Source organism: Pan paniscus, chromosome 1 (genome assembly GCF_029289425.2).
Source record: "Pan paniscus chromosome 1, NHGRI_mPanPan1-v2.0_pri, whole genome shotgun sequence".
Lineage (NCBI taxonomy): Eukaryota > Metazoa > Chordata > Mammalia > Primates > Hominidae > Pan > Pan paniscus.
In genome coordinates, this window is record NC_073249.2 from 210,075,775 (window position 1) to 210,099,835 (window position 24,061).

The following is a 24,061-nucleotide window of genomic DNA, read 5'->3' on the forward strand; positions in this document are numbered from 1 at the left end:
GCGGAGGTTGCAGTGAGCCAAGATCGCGCCATTGCACTCCAGCCCGGGAGACAGTGCGAGACTCCATCTCAAACAAACAAACAAAAATTCCAGGAATAAAGAGGTTGAAATCGGGGCAGGGACCCGGATAGGATGGCTCCGCCCCATCTAAGTCTTAGCCCCACCCCCTGAAAGTCGCCCTGCCTCTCAGACTCCTCCCCTTTCTGAGAAGGTCACGGGGGAAGCTAAATGGGCATGCGCCGCTACTGCGCTATTGCGCACGCTCGCTGTGCTTGCCCCGCCTTCCCTCCTCCCACCCGGGAAACCGGAAGCCGCCTCCCACTTGGTTGCTCCTACGCGGCTAGCGGGTCCTCAGTGGATGTAGGCTGGGCGCCGCGATGTTCGACGGGACACCGGCGGAGAGCGACCTCGGGGTTAAGGGGTGGGGCTGACGTCAGGAGCCAAGATGGCGGCGGTGGTCGCACTCTCCTTGAGGCGCCGGTTACCGGCCACAACCCTTGGCGGAGCCTGCCTGCAGGTGAGTCCTGGAGCCTCAGAGAGGGAAAAGTCAGGAAAGCCACAGAGACTGCCTGGAGCTGATGGGGCTGCGGAGAGACTGAGGAAGCACAGGGCAAGGCCTCAGGGAGATGGAGGACCTCCTCCCCCTGGTGCAGTGCTTTGGTTTGGCTTCGAGCATCCCTGTCAAGTTATCTTTCTGCGCCTCGCAGCAGCTTGTGAGTTAGGGCACGGGCAATTTTTTACAGCTAAGGGGGCGAGGGGGGACGTTCAGAAAGGGGACTTGAATTGCTCAAGGTCACATGGCAAGCGAATGACTGCTGGAACCAGAATTTGAATCCAGACATTGGAGTTCCAAGCCCTTTTTCTGCCACCAAACTATCGCCTCTGTAGAAGAGGGAGACCTGCGGGGTGTGAAGGATGGGAATTGGGAAGCGAGGTAACTCCTCGAGGGTGCGAGGTTGAGGACCGGGATGGGTGAGGAAAGGACATGTGAATTGTTGGGGACAGGGCAGGGGAAGGGAGAGATGGAGGGAAATGCACCCAGCCCCCTACCTCGAAGGATCCCGGAGGTGGGTGGTGGGGGTTGCAGGAAAGACTGGGTTCCTTAAAGCAGTGTCGCCACAGTTTCACTAGTATCCTCTCAGTGTTTCTGACTCTAAAGGTCATGTAATAATACGGACCTCATAGAGTTGACATGGAATGACAGGTAGAGGGCTTGGCGCTGTTCTTGTTTATTACTATGCCGTGTGCAGTAACAGATTTTCCCACGCCCCTTGTATGGCCAAGAAACAACACATTTCTGACCTGCCTTCTAAGTGGGAACATTTAGAAGGGGAAGGGAAATTGCTTTTGTATACATAAGGGACTAAGGATTTGCAAATCCTTTCTAAGTCTGTTCCTCTTCTGGGATTCTCAACAACCCCTTTAAGGTGGGCAAGCAAGAATCCTTACCCTCCTTTTTGGAGCTTTGAAAACTTGAGGCCCCCAGAAAGAAAATTTTGGGCTTGCTCAAAATATCACATTCCCAAGAAGCAGACCTGAGGCAGTTTTTTAACATGGTACCAGAAAAACTCCTTAGCATAGATCTTGGGACATGGTTGGTGTCCAAGAAATTTTAGTTCCTCTTCCTCTCTTGCACTTAAATGAGGACATCTTTCATCTTAAGTACCTGCTATGGCTGCATAACACAGTACATATTGCCCATGTTCCAATCCTGGTTCTATCCAGCATGCTGTGTGTGAACTTGGATCCACTCTGTCTGCATCAGCCTTTCTGAAAAGGGGAGATAGAGGAAGAAGACAGCCTACCAGAGCCTCAAGCTGACATCCTCTGAGTATTAAATTGATGATTGATAATGAGCTTGTTTACCTGTTCCTTTTATAGTTGCTGAGCAAACAATTAAATTGTGAGAGCCCCACTAACGAGAGAGTTCCAAGCCCCTCTTCTAAGAATGCATTGTAGAAAAGGCTAATTTCATAGGTCATTTTTGTAATTCCAGGCAAGGTCTTTGCAAGGCCTCCTGAGGGCAACAGAAAATAGAAGAGCCCCAAGGCCTCCCCTTCCTTGTGGGAATGTACATTTACACCCACAAAAGCCACCTCAAAAGAATTCAGTAATGAGCTTGGTGTGTTACCTGTGGGTAACATTCAGGTTCAGGTTCTGAATTCTTTTTATGCATATAGTCTGACCACTGAACCACAATTCTGCCTGTAAGTATTTGACCGTAATATATTAACTATTGTTTGTGTTGCCTTATTTCTTCATCTGGACTATGAACTCCTTTAGGACAAGAACTACCTACTTAAAAGTGTGTATCTTGCCAGGTGCAGTGGCTCATGCCTGTAATTCCAGCACTTTGGGAGGCCAAGGTGGGTGGATCACCTGAGGTCAGGAGTTCAAGACCAGCCCGGCCAACATGGTGAAACCCCGTCTCTACTAAAAAAATAAAAAATACAAAAATTAGCTGGGCGTGGTGATGGGCGCCTATAATCCTAGCTACACAGGAGGCTGAGGCAGGAGAATTGCTTGAACGTGGGAGGTGGAGGGTGCAGTGAGCTGAAATCGCACGATTGCACTCCATCCTGGGCAACAAGAGCGAAACTCAGTCTCAAAAAAAAAAAAAAAAAATTTTAAAAATGTGCATCTTGTTCCTTAGGCTGGCAGGGCTAGGATACCTATTTACAAATCAGAATAATACAAAGACTGATAAGGTTGCCAATCTTGTAGAGCAAAAATTATTTTCTGGGCTATGCTAGAAACTTGACCCCCCCTCCCCCCGGTTATCTTATGAGGCAGATATTAATACTACCCACCCTTTACAAAGGAAGAAATAGAATCCGAAAAGCTAATACTTTGCAGAAGAATACACAGCTTCTAAGTGATAGAGCTTGGATTTCAAGCATCACCAATCACACTTTTCAGCAAGCCTGCGCCTTGTATTTTACTCAGGCTTATCTTCATACAGTCCTTTTTGCCTTCCTCCTCTCTATTTCCCCACCTTCTTCTCTGGCCTCCAAATCTTTATCCACTCCATCCAACTCCAAGCCTGCACCCTAAGGACACTTTACTGGAGGAACAACAACCAGCCTTCAGCACCATTCAGAATTCACCCTTCTCAGTTCAGTTGTTGCTTACCTTGCTTAAATTATAAACTATGAAATTCATACTATCCAAGATTTCCTAGGAATGTACTTTCTGCCTTGAATACTCATTAGTCTTTAACGTAAAAATGCTTTCAAGGGGCCCTCTTTCCTTTTGGATTTGTAGTATAAATTGCTGGGCAGGTAACAAGGGGAAAAAAATCATATAGTCTCATTGTATGATTAGAGCAACAACTTCTTTTGTTCCTTGGATCTCATTGTGAAATGGAATTATCTTTTTGCACTGTTCCGTTTTATGTTTGCATTTTCACTACTGGTTATAATGGCTAAAAGGTTGGATTTTTGAATCAAGTGACCTGTGTTGCTATATGATCCTATCCTCATCTTTTAACTGGGAACAACAAAACATTTTTCATAGAGATGTTATAAAGATTAGAGATTATTTGGCACCGTGTGTGACACATTATAAAGGTTCGATGAATGAAATCTGGCAAATTTTTAGATATATGTATTCAGCGAATTTTTTGGTGGAACACAGATAACATAATCCTGAGAATTAACTCTTTGTACAGACCTCAAGATGAGCAAAGCTCTATCACTTTCAGAACCATGACCACCTCTGGTGATTTTGATTTCAGAATCTTCTTTCATTCTGGTAAACCCCCTTTGCCCCACCAAATATTGTATGAAATACATTTTTTTTTTTTTTGAGACAGAGTCACGCTCACGTTGTTGCCCAGGATGGAGTGCAGTGGCGCAATCTTGGCTCACCGTACCCTCCGCCTCCTGGATTCAAGCAATTCTCCTTCCTCAGCCTCCCAAGTAGCTGAGATTACAGGTGCCCGCCATCGTGCCTGTCTAATTTTTTTGTATTTTTAGTAGAGACGGGGTTTCACCGTGTTGGCCAGGCTGATCTCGAACTCCTGACCTCAGGTAATCCACCTGCCTCGGCCTCCCAAAGTACTGGGATTACAGGCATGAGCCACCACGCCTGGCCTATAAAATATATTTTTGACACAAAACAAATTTAAATTAGTTGTACTGAAAAAAAAATAATGACATTTTGGGGCACTCCAAAACTGATGTTGGGATATATCGACTTAGATATTCAGTGTAGTACATCCTGGCATTGCTCTTATTTCACATCATTCATATGATAAGACTTTTTAAAAATTTAAATTAGCTCTAATACAAACTTAGTCTCTTTTGGAAAGATAATACGTGATCAATTATCCGTGTAGAGTGGATATGAAACAGATATTTAAATGTTATAAAGAAATGTTGAAGGGAAAACCTCATTGCAGGTAACCACAGTCATCCCACAGGCCTTGTGGTTCTGATACCCAGCTTGATAGAGCCTAATGCCTGTTGCCCACCGACAATACTAAATCAGGCTTTAGAACTAGGGGGTTATGCCTGGCACAGTGGCTCACACCTATATGTAATCCAGCACTTTGGGAGGCTGAGGCAGGTGGATCACGACATCAGGAGTTCAAGACCATCTTGGCTAAAACGGTGAAACCCCATCCCTACTAAAAATACAAAAAAGTTAGCCGGGCATGTGACACGCGCCTGTAATCCCAGCTACTTGGGAGGCTGAGGCAGGAGAATTGCTTGAACCCAGGAGGCAGAGAGATCTCGCCACTCCACTCCAGCCTGGGTGACAGAGTGAGACTGTCTCACAAAAAAAAAAAAAAAAAAGAACTAGGGGATTATACTCCAGTCCCAGATTCTGTTTAAAGCCTGGTTAGGGGCCGGGCACGGTTGCTCGCGCCTATAATCCCAACACTTTGGAACGCCGAGGCAGGTGGATCACTTGAGGCCAGGAGTTTGAGACCAGCCTGGCCAAATGGCAAAACCTTGTCTGTACTAAAAATACAAAAATTAGCTGGACTTGATGGCACATGCCTGTAATCCCAGCTACCCGGGTGGCTGAGACAGGAGAATTGCATGAGTCCGGGGGGTGGAGGTTGCAGTGATCCAAGATCACGCCACTGCACTCCAGCCTGAGCAACAGAATGAGACTCTCCAAAAAAGAAAAAAAAAAGTCCAAGTTAGGGCCAGGCACAGTGGCTCACACCTGTAATCCCAACACTTTGGGAGGCTGAGATGGGAGGATTGCTTAAGCCCAAAAATTCCATACCAGCTTAGCCAACATGGCAAGACCCTGTCTCTACAAAAATTAGCTGGACATGATGGTGTGCACCTATAGTCCCAGCTACTTGGGAGGCTGAGTCAGGATGATCGCCTGAGCCCAGGAGTTCGAGGCTGCAGTGAGCCATGATCTCCAGCCTGGGCAATAAAGTTAGACCATGTGTCTATAAAAATAAAAAATAAAGGCCGGGCACGGTGGCCTGCACCTATAATCCCAGCACTTTGGGAGGCCAAGGCGGGCAGATCACCTGAGGTCAGGAGTTCAAGACCAGCCTGGCCAACATGGTGAAACCCCGTCTCTACTAAAAATATAAAAATTAGCTCGGCGTGTTGGCAGGCACCTGTAGTCCCAGCTACTCAGGAGGCTGAGGCAGAAGAATCACTTGAAGCCGGGAGGTGGAGGTTGCAGTGAGCCGAGATCGCGCCATTGTACTCCAGCCTGGGGGACAAGAGTGAGACCCCATCTCAAAATAAATAAATAAGTAAATATTTTAAAAAATAAATGAAAAATAAGTGTCCAAATTAGAAGTAAAAACTTGAGGTAGCCCCATTTTTTAAAAGGCATATTGTCCCACTTACCCTACTATCTGCCTCAGGCACAGCAGCCACCCACTCTGGAAAATAGTTTTGTCAGTTGCTTAAAAAAAACTAAACTTGTAGCTACCATACAGCCCAACAATTACACACCTGGGTGTTTATCCTGAGAAATGAAGATGTAACGTTCACACAGAGATTTGTCCACAAATGTTCATCTTAGCTTTATTCATGTCACCAAAAATTAGAACACCCCCAATGTCCCTCAGTAGTTACATGGTTAAGCAAATTGTGGTACATCATACCTTGGAGTGCTACTCAGCTATAACAAGAAAAAAGCTATTGCTGTACACAGCAACTTGGATGAATCTCCGGAGAATTCGGCTGAATGAAAAAAGCCAATTCCAAAAGGCTACATACCAGATGATTATATTGATATAACATTCTTGAAATGACCGAATTTGAGAAGTAGAGAACAGATTAGTGATTGCTAGGGCTTACGGAGTACAGGGGAGGGAGGGTGGGAGGAAGTGGACAGGGCTATAAAAGGGCAATGTTAGTGATCCTGTGCTTATGGGAATGTCCCCTATCTTGACTAGCACTGTCAGTATTCTGGTTGTGCTGATGTGCTACAGTTTGCAAGATGTTCCTGTTGGGGAGACTGGGTAAAGAGTATGTGGGCCCTGGCATGGTGGCTCATGCCTATATCCCAACTCTTCGGGAGGGCCAGGCAGAGGATCACTTGGGGCCAGGAGTTCAAGACCAGCCTAGGTAACACAGTGAGACCCCTATGTCTACAAAAATAAATGTAAAAAAACTAACTGGGCATGGTGGCGCATGCCTGTAGTCCTGGCTACTGGGGAAGCTGAGATGGGAGGATCGCTTGAGTCCAGAAGGTTGAGGCTGCAGTGAGCTGTGATCATGCCACTGCACAATCAGTGACAGAGCAAAACTCTCTCTTTTTTTTTAGTTTGAGTTTCACTTTGTCACCCAGGGTGGTATACAGTGGCACAGTCTTAGCTCACTGCAACCTTTACCTCCCAAGTTCAAGTGATTCTTCTGCCTCAGCCTCCCTAGTAGCTGGGATTACAGGCACACGCCACCACACCCGGCTAATTCGTTTTTTTGTATTTTTAGTAGGGACGGGGTTTCACCATGTTGGCTGGGCTGGTCTTGAATCCCTGACCTCAGGTGATTTCCCAACCTCAGCCTCCCAAAGTGCTGGGATTACAGGTGAGAAGAGTATGTGGAGTCTCAGTATTATTTTCTTCTTTTTGTTTTGTTTTGTTTCTTTGAAACAGCGTCTCACTCTGTCGCCCAGGCTGGAGTGCAGTGGTGCAATCTTGGCTCACTGCAATCTCCGTCTCCCAGGGTCAAGCGATTCTTCTGCCTCCGCCTCCCGAGTAGCTGGGATTACAGACATGTGCCACCACACCGGGCTAATTTTTGTATCTTTAGTAGAGAGGGAGTTTCACCATGTTGGCCAGGCTGGTCTTGAACTCCTGACCTCAAGTGATTCATCTGTCTTGGCCTCCCAAAGTACTGGGATACAGGTGTGAGCCACTGCACCTGGCGTCAGTATTATTTCCTATAAATGCATATGAATCTATAATTATTAAAAAATAAAAAGGTTGGCCAGGCACAGTGTCTCACGCCGGTAATCCTAGCAGTTTGGGAGGCCAAGGCAGGCAGATCACCTGAGGTTGGGAGTTTGAGACTACCCTGACCAACATAGACAAACCACATCTCTACTAAAAATACAAAATTAGCCGGGCCTGGTAGCGCATGCCTGTAATCCCAGCTACTCGGGAGACTGAGGCAGGAGAATTGCTTGAACCAGGGAGGCGGAGGTTGTGGTAAGCCAAGATTGCAGCACTGCACTCCAGCCTGGGCAACAAGAGCAAAACTCAGTCTCAAAAATAAATAAATAAATAGGTTAATTTTTTTAAAAAGCATTTAACTATGGTTATATGCAGTAACATATGAATCTCAGAAGCATTATGTTGAGTGAAAGAAGCTAGACATGAGACTACGTACCGTATGATGCCATTTATATGAATTCTGTAAAAGGCAGACTCGTGATGATAGCTGATCAGTTGCTAAGGGTAGGAAAAGGGGACTTATGTTTGCCATCAAGGGCACAAAAGACCTTTTTGGATGGAAATACTCTGTTGTAATTGTGGTAGGATTACATTGCTTTGTCAAAACTCATCATATTATACCCTTAAAATTAGTGAATTTTATTATAATGAATTATACCTTATTAAATCTCACAGAAAAAAGACCAAAAAAAAATGGGACATTAAGCAAGCAAAGTCCACTGGAGTTGATACCTTCAGGAATCTTTCCTCTCACTTCCTCCCAAATACCACAAGGTGGCATTAGATGTTCATGTCAGTTTACAAAATGGGGTTCCCGGTGAAAAACATTTGTAGAAATGGCTTTCCTTTTGTTGATGATTTTAGCCAGCTTGGTGATAAGGTAAAACATAGCTTTCATCTTAACTTTCATTTTCTTCATATATTTTCTTCTTTTCTACTGTTAGCTGATGTTTGTATTTTCAGCTTCAGTTAATACAGGACACTTTACCAAGAAATAATGTTACTGGTAGAGGGTCTTGACCACAAGTCGTCCAGGTTTTTGGCATGTTGAACAAAAAATTGGACAAAACACACAAACAAAGCAACAGAAGACGAAAGCATAGATTTATTGAAATGAAAGTACACTCCATAGAGTAGGAGTGGGATCGAACAAGTGGTTCAGGAGCCCCAGCTGCACAGTCTTCTGGGATTAAAGTACCCTGTACGGGTTTCCTATTAGTTACACCCTATGCAAATGAAGACTTGGCCCGAGACGAATCAGAGGCTGTAGTGAAGACTCCCTGTCTCTAAACCCTGTTCTCCTGCCTCAGTAATAAACACCACTGCATCTTTTTGTAATTAGTCAATTAACCTTCCGAGTTTTTACTTTCCTGTATCAGTTTATTTTAAAAATTAGCAGTCCTGGAATATAGTCTTTTCTTTCTTTTTTTCTTTTTTATTTTGTATTTTTGAAAAAGAATCTCACTCTGTTGCCCAGGCTAGAGTGCAGTGGCATGATCTTGGCTTACTGCAGCCTCAACCTCTCGGGCCCAAGCAGTCCTCCCACCTCTGCCTCCTGAGACGCACACTACCACACCCAGCTAATTTTTTTATTTTTTGTAGAGATGGGGTTTTGCCATGTTTCCCAGACTGCTCTCAAACTCATGGGCTCAGGCAATTCTCTCACTTCTGCCTCCCAAAGTGCTGAGATTGCAGGCATGAGCCACCACCCTCAGACCACACCCCACACTCCTTCCCCTTAATTCTGGTTTGTCAAGCCTCCACTTAGATGTCACACGAGGAAGCCTTTTCTGACTCTTCACTCATTGAAGTCTCTGCTGTATTCATCCAGAGCTCCCTGTACTTTCCCATCAGTATCACTCTTTATATTCATCGTGAATGTTTAATTTAACTCTTGTTCACTACAAAGTAAGTTCTGTGAAGATGAAGGTTTTTGTGTATTGTATTAAGTGCTGTATCACTAGCCCCTAATACCATGTCTGATATATTAGCATATGATAGGTGCTTAATACTTGTTGGATATTGAATGCCTGCCTTTTCCAAGAAGATTATGTATCAGTAATGTGTGAGTTTATATCCAGCGTTACATCTGTTGTGCCAGCAAAATGGAATTATCTTGTATTTCTAATTTTTTTTTTCCTTTTTGTGAACTTTTAAAAATTTCAGGCCTCCCGAGGAGCCCAGACAGCTGCAGCCACAGCTCCCCGTATCAAGAAATTTGCCATCTATCGATGGGACCCAGACAAGGCTGGAGACAAACCTCATATGCAGACTTATGAAGTTGACCTTAATAAGTGAGTATCTCTGTGAAAGCCAGCTATTGAAGGAGAGTTCTTGATTTGATTTAGGGACATGTTTTTCACATCCTTGGAGGCTTAAAAATCTGAGATCATCCGGTGGCTCTGTTTTTAAAACAAGAATGAGCTTGGGCCGGGCACGGTGGCTCACGCCTATAATCCCAGCACGTTGGGAGGCTCAGGCGGGCAGATCATCTGAGGTTGGGAGTTCAAGACCAACGTGGCCAACGTGGTGAAACCCCTGTCTCTACTAAAAATACAAAAATTAGCTGGGTATAGTGGCTCATGCCTGTAATCCCAGCCACTCAGGAGGCTGGGGCACAAAAATTGCTTGAACCCAGGAGGCAGAGGTTGCAGTGAGCTGAGATCATGCCATTGCACTCCAGCCTGGGCAACAGAGTGAGACTCTGTCTCCAAAAAAAAAAAAAAAGAATGAGGTTGTTACCTGATTCAGAAAAATAATACCAAAATAATTCCCAAATGAAAGTATGACAAATTTCTAGAAATACTGGTACAATTAACTTTATGCACAGTATTTAAAGTCATTTAATATATTACCATTTTTTTAATGCTGAATGTATTGATTATATCTTATACATCTGGACCTGTGTTTTCTATAATAATAACAGAACCGCCAGAAACTTGCCTTGAATGGACAAGGTAGGGATGTGGTTAAAATGTTAAAAATTGGACTGGCGTGTTAGTTTTCTATTTCTGTCAGAGCAAATTACCACAAACTTAGTGACTTAAAACAACCTAAATGTATTATCTTATAGTTCTGTAGGTCACAAGACTGGTATAGTCTCATCAGACTAAAATCAAGGTGTCAGCAGGCTGCATTCCTTTCTGGAGCCTAGAGGAAAATATTTTTTGCTCATTTGCGCTATTGGTGGAATGCAGTTCCTTGTGGTTGTGAGCCCGAGGTCTCTGTCATTCTGCTGACTGTAAGCTGAGGGCTGTTCCAAGCTTCTAGAGGCTGCCGCACTCCTTGGCTCTTGGCCTCTTCTTCCATCGTCAAAAGCAGCAGCAGCAGGTTGAGTCCTTCTTCACATCGCATCTCTCAAAACCACTCTTCTTCCAACATCTTTCATTTTTAAGGAACTCCACAGTTAGCCAAAGAAAAGAAAGAATCTAGCAAGTTAGTCTCTAGCCTCCTGCTGCTCCACTCCACGCCCCCATATAACCAGAACTGTTCTCTGATCTATTGTATGTGTAAGTGACTAAGTGTTTTATTTGTTTCAAACAAAAGCTTCTGTGGCACCAAAAAAAAGTTTGAATACCATGAATACTCTAAATGCTTATTTTGACTTTCTGTGGTGACACGTAAGTGCTGTTAATGAGGTAGCATTGATATATAACCTTCTTAAATAGACAAAATTTTCAAATATTCAGCAACCAAAAGTCCCTAGCAAAATTCAAAGGAATAGAAATTGCACAGACCACAGTTTTGGACCAAAATACAATAAAACTAAACTCATATTAAAAATATAAACAGGCCAGGCGTGGTGGCTCACGACTATAATCCCAGCACTTTGGGAAGCCAAGGCGAGTGGATCACTCGAGGTCAGGCATTCAAGACTAGCCTGGCCAACATGGTGAAACCCCATCTCTACTAAAATATAAAAATAAGCTGGGCGTTGTGGCAGGTGCCTGTGATCCCAGCTATTTGGGAGGCTGAGGCATAAGAATCACTTGAACCTGGGAGGCGGAGGTTGCAGTGAGCCGAGATCGCGCCACTGCACTCCAGCCTGGGTGACAGAGCAAGACTGTCTCAAAAAAAAAAAACAAAAAAACTCATAAAACAAAAAACCCTACTGCTTAGAAACTAAAAAAAAGTACACTTCTAACTATTTGATCAGGAACACGTAAAAAATATTGCCAGATACTTAGAAAATAAAGACGTTGCAAATCAAAACTTAGAGAATGTTAGAGAATGTGGCTAAAACTGGAAGAGTTAAATTCCTAACTTTTTTTTTGAGTCAGGGTCTCGCTGTCACCCAGGTTACAGTGCAATGGCATGCTCATGGTTCACTGCAGCCTCAACCTCCCAGGCTCAAGCAATCCACCTGCCTCATCCTCCTGAGTAACTGGGACTATAGGCACATGCCACCACACCCAACTAAGTTTTGTATTTTTCTGTAGAAATTGAGTTTCACTATGTTGCCCAGCCTGGTCTCAAACTCCTGGGCTCAAGCAATCCACCCATTTTAGCTTCCCAAAGTCCTAGGATTACAGGCATGAGCCACAGCACCCGGCCCATAACGATTTTTTAGTGATAAAAAATTTAAAGAATCTTTGGGTTCACTTCCAGTTTTGGCACAGTAGCTTTCATCAGACTAACCCTCCTACAAATAACAATTATCAACTCCCGACAAAAATATAAGAAACAACTGCCTGAACAGTAGAGAAGGACCACGAGTGGGCAGACATTGGAGGGGAGTTGATACTTGGAAGAATGAAATGGCATTGGACAAATTACCATTTTACTCTTACATGATTTTGCTGAGGACAAGTCCAAGTTGGTATGGGAAGTAACGGGACTAACAGTTGGTTGGAAAACCACAATCCGACTGGGTGCATTGGCTCACGCCTGTAATCCCAGCACTTTGGGAGGCCAAAGCAGGCCGACATGGTGAAACCCCATCTCTACTAAAAATACAAAAATTAGCCAGGCATGGTGGCACATGCCTGTAATCCCAGCCACTCGGGAGGCTAATGGGGGAGAATCACTTGAACATGTGAGGCAGAGGTTGCAGTGAGCCAAGATCACACCACTGCACTCCAGCCTGGGCAACAGAGTGAGACTCTGTCTCAAAAAAAAAAGAAAAAAAAGTCTTAGCTTGAATAACGAGAAGACACATTTTGGGCCTTCCACAACCACTAGGAAATGAGGGGGAAAGCCTGGAAAGAAGAGAAACGCAGAGGAGGAGCACTAAATGCTGTTCATGAACTCTGCCCAAATCTTGCGTGCAGCCATATTAATTGCCTGTGTAAAATTTTAAAATCCACACTTTTCAGAAAAACATAATGCAATCCAGATTCTCTACAGCATATTAATTTTTTTTCTTTTTTATTTTTTTATTTTGAGTCTGAGTTTCACTCTGTCACCTGGACTGGAGTACAGTGGTGCGATCTTGGCTCACTGCAACCTCCGCCTCCCGGGTTCAAGCGATTCCCTTGCCTCAGCCTCTGGAGTAGCTGGGACTACAGGCGCGCATCACACACCGTCTAATTTTTGTAGTAGAGTTGGGGTTTCGCCATGTTGGCCAGGCTGGTCTTGATCTCCTGGCCTCAGGTGATCCACCCACCTCAGCCTCCCAAAGTGCTGTGATTACAGGCATGAGCCACCGCGCCCAGTGGAATTTAAAGAATTTTTTAATTTCCTCATAGATAAAGGAAATTATGCTCATAATGAAATAGGAAATTTCAGTGGAGAAGTAGAAACTATTGAAAAGCCAAATGGAAAATCTAGTACTGAAAAATGTAATATTTGAAAAGGAAAATTTACCGGATGGCCTTAACAGCAGATTGGAAATGGCAATAAGAAGAATCAGCAAACTTAAAAATATTAATAGAAATTATCTAGTTTTTTGTTGTTGTTTGTTTGTTTCTTGAGACAGAGTCTTGCTCTGTCACCCAGGCCGGAGTGCAGTGGCGCAATCTTGGCTCACTGCAACCTCTGCCTTCCAGGCTCAAGCGATTCTCCCACCTCAGCCTCCTGAGTAGCTAGGATTACAGACGTGCCCCACCACGCCCAGCTAATTTGTTGTATTTTTAGTAAAGACAAGGTTTCACCATGTTGGCAGGCTGGTCTTAAACTCCTGACCTCAAGTGATCCGCCCGCCTCGGCCTCCCAAAGTGGTGGGATTCCAGATGTGAGCCACCATGCCAGGCCGAAATTATCTGTTCTTAAGAAAAATAAAGATTTTTGAAAAGGGAAAGCGCTCCTGTGATCTATGGAACAGCATCAAAAGGTCTAGGGCAGGCATGGTGGTTCATGTCTGTAATCCCAGCACTTTGGGAAGCTGAGGCAGAAGGATCGCTTGAGGCCAAGAGTCCAAGACCAGCTTGGGCAACCTGTGAGACCTTGTCTCTACTAAAAAAATTTTTTCTTTGAAAAATTAGCCAGGCGTGGTGGCACATACCTGTAGTCCTAGCTACTTGGGATGCTGAAGCAGGAAGACAGCTTGAGCTTAGGAACTTGAGGCTGCTATGAGCTGTAATTGTGCCACTGTACTCCAACCTGGGCAACAGAGTAAGACCATGCATGGGTGAGTGGATGGATGGATGTAACACACATGTAATTGGACTTCCAGAAAAAATGGAGAGAAAGAAAAGGCAAAATAAATATCTATTTGAAGAACTCATGGCCAAGAATTTCCTGAGCCCATGAAAGACATAATTTACGTATCCAAGAAGCTTAGTGAACCCCAACTAGGTAAATAAAAATAAAACTATGCCCTGTTCCATGAAGTCAAGTTGCTGACGACCAAAAATAGGAGAAAATTTTGAAAGCAGCTGGAGAAAAACAACACGTTACATACAAGGAAACCATGTGAAAGATTGCTGACTTCTCATCAGAAACGAGAGGCCAAGAGACAGTGAAATACCATCTTTAAAGTACTAAAAGAAAAATTGTCAGCCTGGAATTCCATGTTCAGAAAAAAAGATTCTTCAAGATGATTATGAAATAAAAACATTTTCAGGTAAACAGAAAGGAAAAGAATTCATGGCCAGAAGACCAGTACTGCATGAAATGCTATAGGAAGTTAGTCAGGCTGAGGAAAAATAATACCAGGTGGAAACTTGGCTCTTAGAAAAGGAAGGAAGAGTGCTGGACATGGTAGATATAAAAGGATTTTTCCTCTTAATTTTGTTAAAATTAATATGACTGTTTAAAGCAAAGTTATTATGTTCTGTAATATATAACTCACATAGATGTAAGGCATGTGATAACTATAGTGTAGGGGCTGGGAACAGCAGGTAGATGGACCTATAATAATGTAGCAGGATTCTTGCATTACGTAAAGTTGCACAGTAGTAACTAAACAGGTATAAAGAGTTAAAGATGTAAATTATGTAAAGTATAATTCTAGAGTAACTTTTTTTTTTCTTCTGAGACAGGGCCTCACTCTGTCATCCAGGCTGGAAGGCAGTAGCACAATCATGGCTCACTAAACCCTCCCAGGCTCAACCAAGCAATCCTCCCTCCCTGAGACCTCCTAGGCTCAAGCAATCCTCCCACCTCAGCCTCCCATGTCCCTGGGACTACAGGCATGTACCACTATGCCTGGCCAATTTTTTTTTTTTTTTTTTTTTTGTAGAGACAGGGTCTCACTATGTTGCCCACACTGGTCTCCTGGGCTCAAGCAGTCCTCCTGCATCAGCCTTCCAAAGTGCTAGGATTACAGGTGTGAGCCACCATGCCCAGCCAAGAGTAATTATTTTTTTAAATGCAAAGAGATATAGCTAAAAAGCCAATATATAAATTAAAATTGATTTCTAAAAATATTTACTTAGTCTAAAAATATTACTTAGAATAAGAAAAGAAGAAGAGAACAGCAGCAAAATGATGGAACAAACAGTAAAATGATAGACCTAAATCCGGCCACGTCAATAACTGTATTAAATGTAAAAACCATTAAATACTCCCAGTTAAAAAGCCAACAGTGTCAGAATAGATTTTTTTAAAAAAAGCAAAACCCAACCATATGCTGTTTTAAGTGCAAGAAAAAGCGCAAGAAAAAATAAAGAAAGAAATACATTTGAAAATCAATGTGATTCACCATATTAACAGAATAAAGGGGGAAAACCCGTTTGATTGCTTTAATATATGCAGAAAAGCATTTGGCAAGATTCAACACTCATTAATGATTTTTAAAAATGATAATGGGTTAAATAATTTTCACGGTGTGTATATTTTAACAGAGTAAATAAATGAAACTATAAGGAATTTGAATTAAAAGGAATAGTCCTAATTTTACTTAAATAATAACTGCTAATGGGAAAAGAAGGGAACTTCATCAGCCAGATGAAGACTGTGAAAATCACAGCTAATAGCATACTTTATTGTGAGATATTGAACACTTTCTCCATAAGATCAGGAACAAGGAAGGTTGTCCACTCTGTATTTGAGTTCAACATTGTACTGAAGGTTCTAGCCAGTCCATGAAAGGCAAGTAAAAGAAGTAGAAGACATATGTAAGCTTGGAAAGGAAGAAATTAAACTAACTCTAGTCACAGGCAACATGATTGTTTATATAGAAAATTTCAGGGAGTCTACAAAACTAAAAGAATAAGTAAATTTAGCAAGGCTGCAGGATGTAAGGTCAATATGCAAAATACTATTTGTGTGTGTGTGTATTTCAGTGGCTACAGATAATTCTATTTATGCTAACATCAGCCATTCAAAATTTTACTGGAGGCTTAGCCAGGGAAATTGGGTGAGAAAAAGAAAAGGAAATTGGAAAAGAAGAAGTAAAACTGTCTCTCATAGATAACATAATCTTTTACACAAAACCCTGGGCAGGCTCAGTGGCTTGTGCTTGTAATCCCAGCATTTTGGAAGGCTGAAGCAGGAGAATTTTTTTTTTATTGAGACAGAGTTTTCGCTCTTGTTGCCCAGGCTGGAGTGCAATGGCACAATCTCGGCTCACCGCAACCTCCGCCTCCCGGATTCAAGCAATTCTCCTGTCTCAGCTTCCCAAGTAGCTGGGATTACAGGCGCCTGCCACTACGCCCAGCTAATTTTTTTGTATTTTTGGTGGAGATGGGGTTTCTGCATGTTGGTCAGGCTGGTCTCGAACTCCTGACCTCAGGTGATCTGCCCACCTCGGCCTCCCAAAGTGCTGGGATTGCAGGTGTGAGCCACTGTGCCTGGCCTGAAGCAGGAGAATTGCTTGAGCCCGGGAGGTCGGAGACCAGCCTGGGCAACAAAATGAGATCCCCATCTCTACAAAAAAGCAAACAAAAAATTAGCCAGGCTGGGTGCGATGGCTCACGCCTGTAATCCCAACATTTTGAGAGGCCAAAGCAGGCAGATGACTTGAGTCCAGGAGTTCAAGACCACCCTGGACAACATGGCAAAACCCTGTCTCTACTAAAAATACAAAAATTAGCCAGGCATGGTAGCACACACCTGTAATCCCAGCTTCTTGGAAGGCTAAGGCACAAGAATTGCTTGAACCTAGGTGGCAGAGGTTGCAGTGAGCCAAGATCACGCCACTGCACTCCAGCCTGGGCAACAGAGCAAGACTGTGTCTCAAAAAATTTGCCAGGTGTGGTGGCACACTCCTGTAGTCCGAGCTACTTGGGAGGGTGGGGTGGGAGGATCACTTGAACCCAGGAGGTCAAGGCTGCAGTGAGCCATGATTCCATGCCCTACACTCCAGCCTGGGCAACAGAGGGAGACGCTGTCTCAAAAAAAAAAAAGAAAAGAAAATATAAGACATTGCCCCCCAGGAACTATTAGAACTAATGAACAAATTCAGCAAGGTTGCAGGACACAAAACTGGTATACAGAAATCAAACGTAGTTTAGTTTTTTATTATGCATAATTTCTCCATGTTTATTTCAACCTATGTCTGTCAGTCTTCATTTTATATTGTACCATGTTTTAATTATAGTTCTATTTCCTTCTAATCCGACTCTGAAACCCTACTTTGTAGCTATGTATACACACCAAAAAAATAGCTATATTCTTTCATTTTCACAACAGCATAATTATTTTTCTGAAAATACTGGCGTGTAGCAGATATTAGCAGATAAATGTATTTTTCTAGGCTAGGCATGGTGGCTCACACTTGTAATACTAGCACTTTCTTTGTGAGGCCAAGGCAGGAGGATTGCTTGAGGCCAGGAGTTTTGAGACCAGCCTGGGCAACAAAAGCAAGACTTAGTCTCTACAGAAAAAATGTGTGTGTGTGTGTATACATATATATTTATATATGTATTTATATTTATATATTCATATTTATATATGTATTTATATTTATATATTCATATTTATATATGTATTTATATTTATATATTCATATTTATATAAATATTTATATTTATATGTTCATATTTATATAAATATTTATATTTATATATTCATATTTATATAAATATTTATATTTATATTCATATTTATGTTTATATATTCATATTTATATAAATATTTATATAAATATTTATGTTTATATATTCATATTTATATAAATATTTATGTTTATATATTCATATTTATATAAATATTTATGTTTATATATTCATATTTATATAAATATTTATGTTTATATATTCATATTTATATAAATATTTATGTTTATATATTCATATTTATATAAATATTTATATTTACATATGTAAAACCCTGCTTACCTAGAAAAAAAGCCTGTCAGTACTGTTAAAAAAACAAAAATTGGATTTCTATACACTAGCAATGAACAATCCTAAAATGAAATTTAAAAACTATTTTCCATATAACAGCATCAAAAAAGAAATTCTTAGGAACAAATTATATGGGCAACAAGACAAAACCCCATCTCTACAAAAAAAGTTAGCTGGGCTTGATGACCTTCCTGTGCCTATAGTCCCAGCTATTCGGAGGCTGAGGTGGGAGAATCACTTGAGCCTGGGAGGTCAAACCTGCAGTGAGCTGTGATCACAACACTGCACTCCAGCCTGGGCGACAGAGTGAGATCCTGTCTCAAAAATCAAATAAGTAAAAGACTTATATGCTGAAAAACTGTAAAACATTGTTGAAAGAAATTTAAGAAGACATAAATAAATGGAAAGACATGCCCTGTTTGTGGGTTGGAAGACTTAATGTTCTTAAGGAGGCGGTGGTCTCCAAATTGATTCCAGTTTCATTGCAATCCCCATCAAAATCCCACCTGCCTTTTCTGCATAAGTTGACAAGTTGATTCTAAAAATCTTATAGAAATGCAAGGGACCCAGAATATCAAACAATTTTGGTATCTATGTAAAATCTGAGAAAATTTATGTTTGTACTCTATAATGAGCCCTACCTATTATGAAATTTAGCATGAAACAGCTTAAAGAGAGGACTTTGACTTTTTAATATTTTTCTCTGTCCCAGTATGATCTGCAGGATTACTTTTTACCTTTAATTTGAATTTATTTATTTATTTATTTATTTATTTTTATTTTATTTATTTATTTTTTTGAGACATTCTCGCTCTGTCTCCCAGGCTGGAGTGCAGTGGTGCGGTCTCGGCTCACTGCAACCTCTGCCTCCGGGGTTCAAGCAATTTTCCTGCCTCAGCCTCCCAAGTAATTGGGACTACAGGCACATGCAACCATGCCGGGCTAATTTTTTGTATTTTTAGTGGAGACAGGGTTTCACCACGTTAGCCAGGATGGTCTCAATCTCCTGACCTCATGATCCACCCGCCAAGGCCTCCCAAAGTGCCTCCCAAAGTGCTGGGATTACAGGCGTGAGCCACCCACCTGGCCAATTTGAAATTTTTATAAGCTGCAAATATTAGCCTTTGTAATGTAAAAAAAACAAAGATGTTGTTGTCATTTAAAATATGCTAGGACAAGAACAGGCAGATCATTAGAATAAAAATGTAGCAACAAAACAGACTTAATTTTATCTAAGTTCCCAGTATTAAATATGGGAGAAAGGTATTACAAATAAGAAGCAAAAGAGGATTTAGTCAGTGATTTGGGACAACTGATACAGTTTTTGCAGTTTTAGGGGAGTAACTTAAAATTTTTTTTAAGTAGAAAAAAATGTAAGGTATTTATCAGACCTCAGGAAGGGCAGTGGTCTGTTTAGGCTTAAAAGTGATAGATAATGTTATAAAAGAAAAAATAGCCACCTTTATTAATGTAAACATTTAACTCATATATGTTTAAAATTCTGTTACCAAAATTAGAAGTCAAATAGCAAATTACTATTGGCAGTGAGGGAGGAAGCAGAAATGGCAACAGATATAATATATAAGAGCTTCAGATCATGAGAAAGAATTTCCAAGACCCCGGTAAACAGAGGCAAAGAATGTGGACAGACTGAGTCTCTAGAATGAGTCCTCTGGAACAGAGCTTTGTGCAGGCAGGTGGTATTCATCTCTTTTATTCTCTGCTACATCCCCAGCATCTAGAACAGAACCTGGCAGAGTAAATGTTCAATAAATAATTGGGAAATAAAGAAAAATTAGTAAATTTATGACAAACATTCAACCTATGTAGTATTCAAAAGTCTCGATTTAAAACACTGAAAACAATAACACTTCTCCAGTATGAGAATAGCAAAGGTTTTTAAAGCTTCCAATTCCCAGTGTTAGCAGAGGTCCAGCAGAAAGGACGTCTACATAGTGCTGATACAAATACAGATAATGGGCCAGACGCAGTCGCTCACACCTGTAATCCCAGCATTTGGGAAGGCTGAGGCAGGTGGATCACTTGAGGTCAGGAGTTTGAGACCAGCCTGGCCAACATGGGAAAACCTATCTCTCCTAAAAATACAAAAATTAGCCGGGTGTGGTGGCATGCACCTGTAATTCCAGCTACTCGGGAGGCTGAGGCAGGAGAATCGCTTGAACCCGGAAGGTAGAGGTTGCAGTGAGCCGAGATCGCACCATTGCCTCACACCCATAATCCCAACACTTTGAGAATCCAAGGCAGGAGGATCGATCACTTGAGTCCAGGAGTTGGAGACCAGCCTGGGCAACATGGCGAAATCCCATCTCTACAAAAAAATACAAAAATTAAGCTGGATGTGGTGGCACATACCTGTAGTCCCAGCTACTGGGGGGCTGAGGCAGGAGGATCTCTTGAGGCTGGGATGCGGAGGTTACAGATCTGAGATTGTGCCACTGCACTCCAGCCTGGGTAACAGAGCAAGACCCCGTCTCAAGAAAAAAAAGAAAAAAAATGAAATACAGATAGTACTAAAGGAAATGGCATATTTTAAAATATATTTTTAATCTCATGCATAGAAAATTAGTGAGTGGAATGGGGGCAGGGTGGCAACCAGAAAATAGATTTGTGGAGCACTTACTGTATGCCAGGTACTATGAAAAATTACATATTTTTATGTAATTTTCACAGTAACCCTGTGGCGTAAATATTAACTCTACAGATAAACTGAGGTTCAGAGAGTAATTTCCGTAGAATCACAGTTTCTGCATGATGATTATTATAGTTAAACTATGATTTATATGTCAGATGCTGCTGTAAAGATCTCGTGTGTATTAACTCACCTCCAGCAATCCTGTGGGATGCAGGTGCTGCTCTCTGCACTCAGTGGATTAAATGCCTAGGCAGAAATTAAGTCATTTGCCTGCAAGCTGGTAAGTGGCTCAGCCAGGGTGCAGACCAGGCTCTTGGCTGCCAGGCGGGCACTCCAGGTCCCACGCCCAGGGATGCTCCGCTTAGTACCATGTCACTGTCCTTGTATGTTCTAGGAGGCTCACAGTGATTTGATTGGGGGACTGTGAGTGATTGGGTGTCTTTTATTCTCTGTACTATGTCTTCTGTTATGGTTATGTATTATTAATTACTATTTAAAACTATTGTCTACATCCTAAAAATCAAACTAAAATTTGAAATAAATTATTTGGAAAAACTTTACAGGGAGCTTCAGAAGTAAAAAACAAAAACTCGGCCACTGTATGGAAGTTGTGTCATACTTGTCTACTACTACTTTAGCTTTCCATTTCCTAGAAATGTGTTTGCACTGTGATCATCAAAATAGAACTGTGCAGTACTTAAAATGTAAGAATCTGCAAAAACAAAACTACAGAACAAATTCCGAAGGTGACCTGAGAAGGCCAAATGGATCAGCTAATATATCCAGGTGTCTCTGATTATATTATGATAAAGTGTAGGGAGGTTGAACTTTACATAAATACCACTGGATATTTTTCTTTGTTAGATGTGGCCCCATGGTATTGGATGCTTTAATCAAGATTAAGAATGAAGTTGACTCTACTTTGACCTTCCGAAGATCATGCAGAGAAGGTGAGCATTTCATTCCTGTTGGGCTCCGGATACTTGTGGTCTTCCAAAGAGGCTTGGGCTGGCCAAAGCTGATAGAGACATCTGGAAAACAGCTGCAGCTCTCTGCTGGGTGAACTTGCTGTGCAACCTAATTCCTTTTCTTGGGTAAATGCATCCGAAATTCTAACCATGGTGCAAGTTCTGGTTTCTGAGTTTACTTTCCTTCAGGAGCATTCTATCCTGTGGTTACTGCATCTGGCGGTCCCTGTGAGCTGCTCCACGCTTCAAGGCCTAGCTAGGACCTGCTGGCTGGCACCTTCCGTGCTGCTGAGCTCTTTTATTAAGGGAGCAGTGGAGAGTTTCTGTCTGGCACTTATGCTTGTCCAGCAGGGGAGATGTGTGAGTCTCCCTCAGCTCCCAGCATGACATGTCCTTGGTAGCTGTGTTCTGGATTGGCTGGTACAGTGTCTCCCTCAGCATGTGGTTACTTGTGCTGCTGGTGCCACATGAGCCCATTTGAGGCAGTGTGCAGACTAACATTTTCTACATCAATAGCAATGTATTCATTTTCTGTATTAGAAAAATATAATTACTGCCGGGTGCGGTGGCTCACACCTGTAATCCCAGCACTTTGGGAGGCCGAGGCGGGTGGATCAGCTGGGGCCAGGAGTTCGAGATCAACCTGGCCAACATGGTGAAACCTTGTCTCTACTAAAAATACAGAAATTAGCCGGGCGTGATAGCGGGTGCCTGTAATCCTGGCTACTCAGGAGGCTGAGGCAGGAACCCGGGAGGTGGAGTTTGCAGTGAGCCAAGATCATGCCACTGCACTCCAGCCTGGGCAATAGAGCGAGACAGTCTCAAAAAAAAAAAAAAAGAAAAATATAATTACCAATGATGGTATAATAGGGATATAAGTGGTTTTTTAATGTGAATTTAAGCAAAACAAGTTAAAGAAAACCCAAGAGATACTTTAAAGAAAGTTGATTCAGGTGGTTCTCAGGTGTAGCAAAAATTGCACGGGGTGCAGTGAAGACCGACTGGCCTGATGTCCGTGGAGCCAGACTGTGTGCCCGGCTCTGTTCTGTGCACTGGACATGAGGTAGATGACTGTGCTTATTATCTACCTTCAGTTTAAAGGTGAGACCCAGAGAGGGTAATGGACTTCTACAAGGACACATAGAGAGTGACTTGAGAGCCGGGAGTCAGCCAAAGCTGTCAGACTCCAGACTCCAGATCTGCTCTCTCAGGCACTGACTTGGCTTGGAACACCTGGGATAAAACAAAAGCAGAGAGTAGCTTGATTCTGTGAGGACACTGAGCTTTTTTCTAAGAAAACCTTAAAAAAAAAGGAAAAGCCAGTATTGATACCAGCCCATCGCTTTTTATCTGTTCAGCTGTACATTTCAAGCATTTCAAGTCTTTTAAGACATCTGTTTTGATTCAGCTAATCTTATTTAGCATTGCAAATGCTGATGGATATTATGATAGTTCAGCTGAGTCCTGCTGTTCAGGGAACATTCTGCGGCAGTTAAACAGCAGCCTTCCCCATTAAGTCCTGGCAACACAGGAAAGGTAGATGCTTTTCAGTAACCTTTCCCTGTAGGACTCTTTCAGAGCCAAGAACATAAGGTGTGACCCATCTGGACTAAAAAAAATAAAGCAGAATTGTATCAATTGCTACTCCTTTTTATTCCCATCTTGTTTTTCTCATTTTTTTTTTAATTCCCATCTTGTAAGAGAATTCCCAGGGAGCCTTTTTGAGAGAAAGTTCATTGGATTTATTTTTTTAATTTTTATGCCATTTCTTGTAAAAGCAAACTGCTCTAGTTGGATGCCAGGTATACATAAATATATTGATAATATCCAGTCTCTTGGGGAACTCTAGGAGTATTTGCTTAAGACACATCTTTGGGTTCCCTTACACTCTTTCTAAGATTTACAGGAGAAGGAGAGTCTTACTGTCTTTTCTAGTCTTATGAAAGTGATAACCGACTGGGCTCAGTGGCTCACGCCTGTGATCCCAGTACTTTGGGAGGTCTAGGTGGTAGGCTAGCTTGAGGCTAGGAGTTTGAGACCAGCCTGGGAAACATAGACTCCCTTTCCATTAAAAAAAAAAAAAAAAGGTGAGGCCAGGCATTCGGAGGCCAAGGCGGGCAGATCACAAGGTCAGAGTTTGAGACCAGCCTGACCAACATGGTAAAACCCCGTCTCTACTAAAAATACAAAAATTAGCCAGGTGTGGTGGCGGGCACCTATAATCCCAGCTACTCAGGAGGCTGAGGCAGGAGAATCACTTGAACCCGGGAGGCAGAGGTTGCAGTAAGCCGAGATTGTGCCACTGCACTCCAGCCTGGGCGACAGAGCAAGACACCATCTAAAAAAAAAAAAAGATGATAACCAGTGCAACTTTCTCAAGCAG

The 24,061-nt window shown here is 42.3% G+C and overlaps 1 protein-coding gene across 2 annotated transcripts in view; it reads left to right on the top strand.

The window, feature by feature from the left end:
• Positions 1 to 235: 235 nt before the first annotated feature.
• The window catches only part of SDHB (succinate dehydrogenase complex iron sulfur subunit B), a 35,735-nt gene continuing 11,909 nt past the window's right edge, over positions 236 to 24,061 (top strand). The window contains exons 1-3 of one of the 2 annotated variants that reach the window (XM_003814449.5): positions 236 to 517; positions 9,554 to 9,681; positions 21,575 to 21,660. In XM_003814449.5, coding sequence (XP_003814497.1) covers positions 446 to 517; positions 9,554 to 9,681; positions 21,575 to 21,660 — 286 coding nt within the window. In that variant the 5' untranslated portion in view covers positions 236 to 445. The remainder of the gene's footprint in view (positions 518 to 9,553; positions 9,682 to 21,574; positions 21,661 to 24,061) is intronic. The other variant, XM_063594507.1, reaches the window with a different exon arrangement.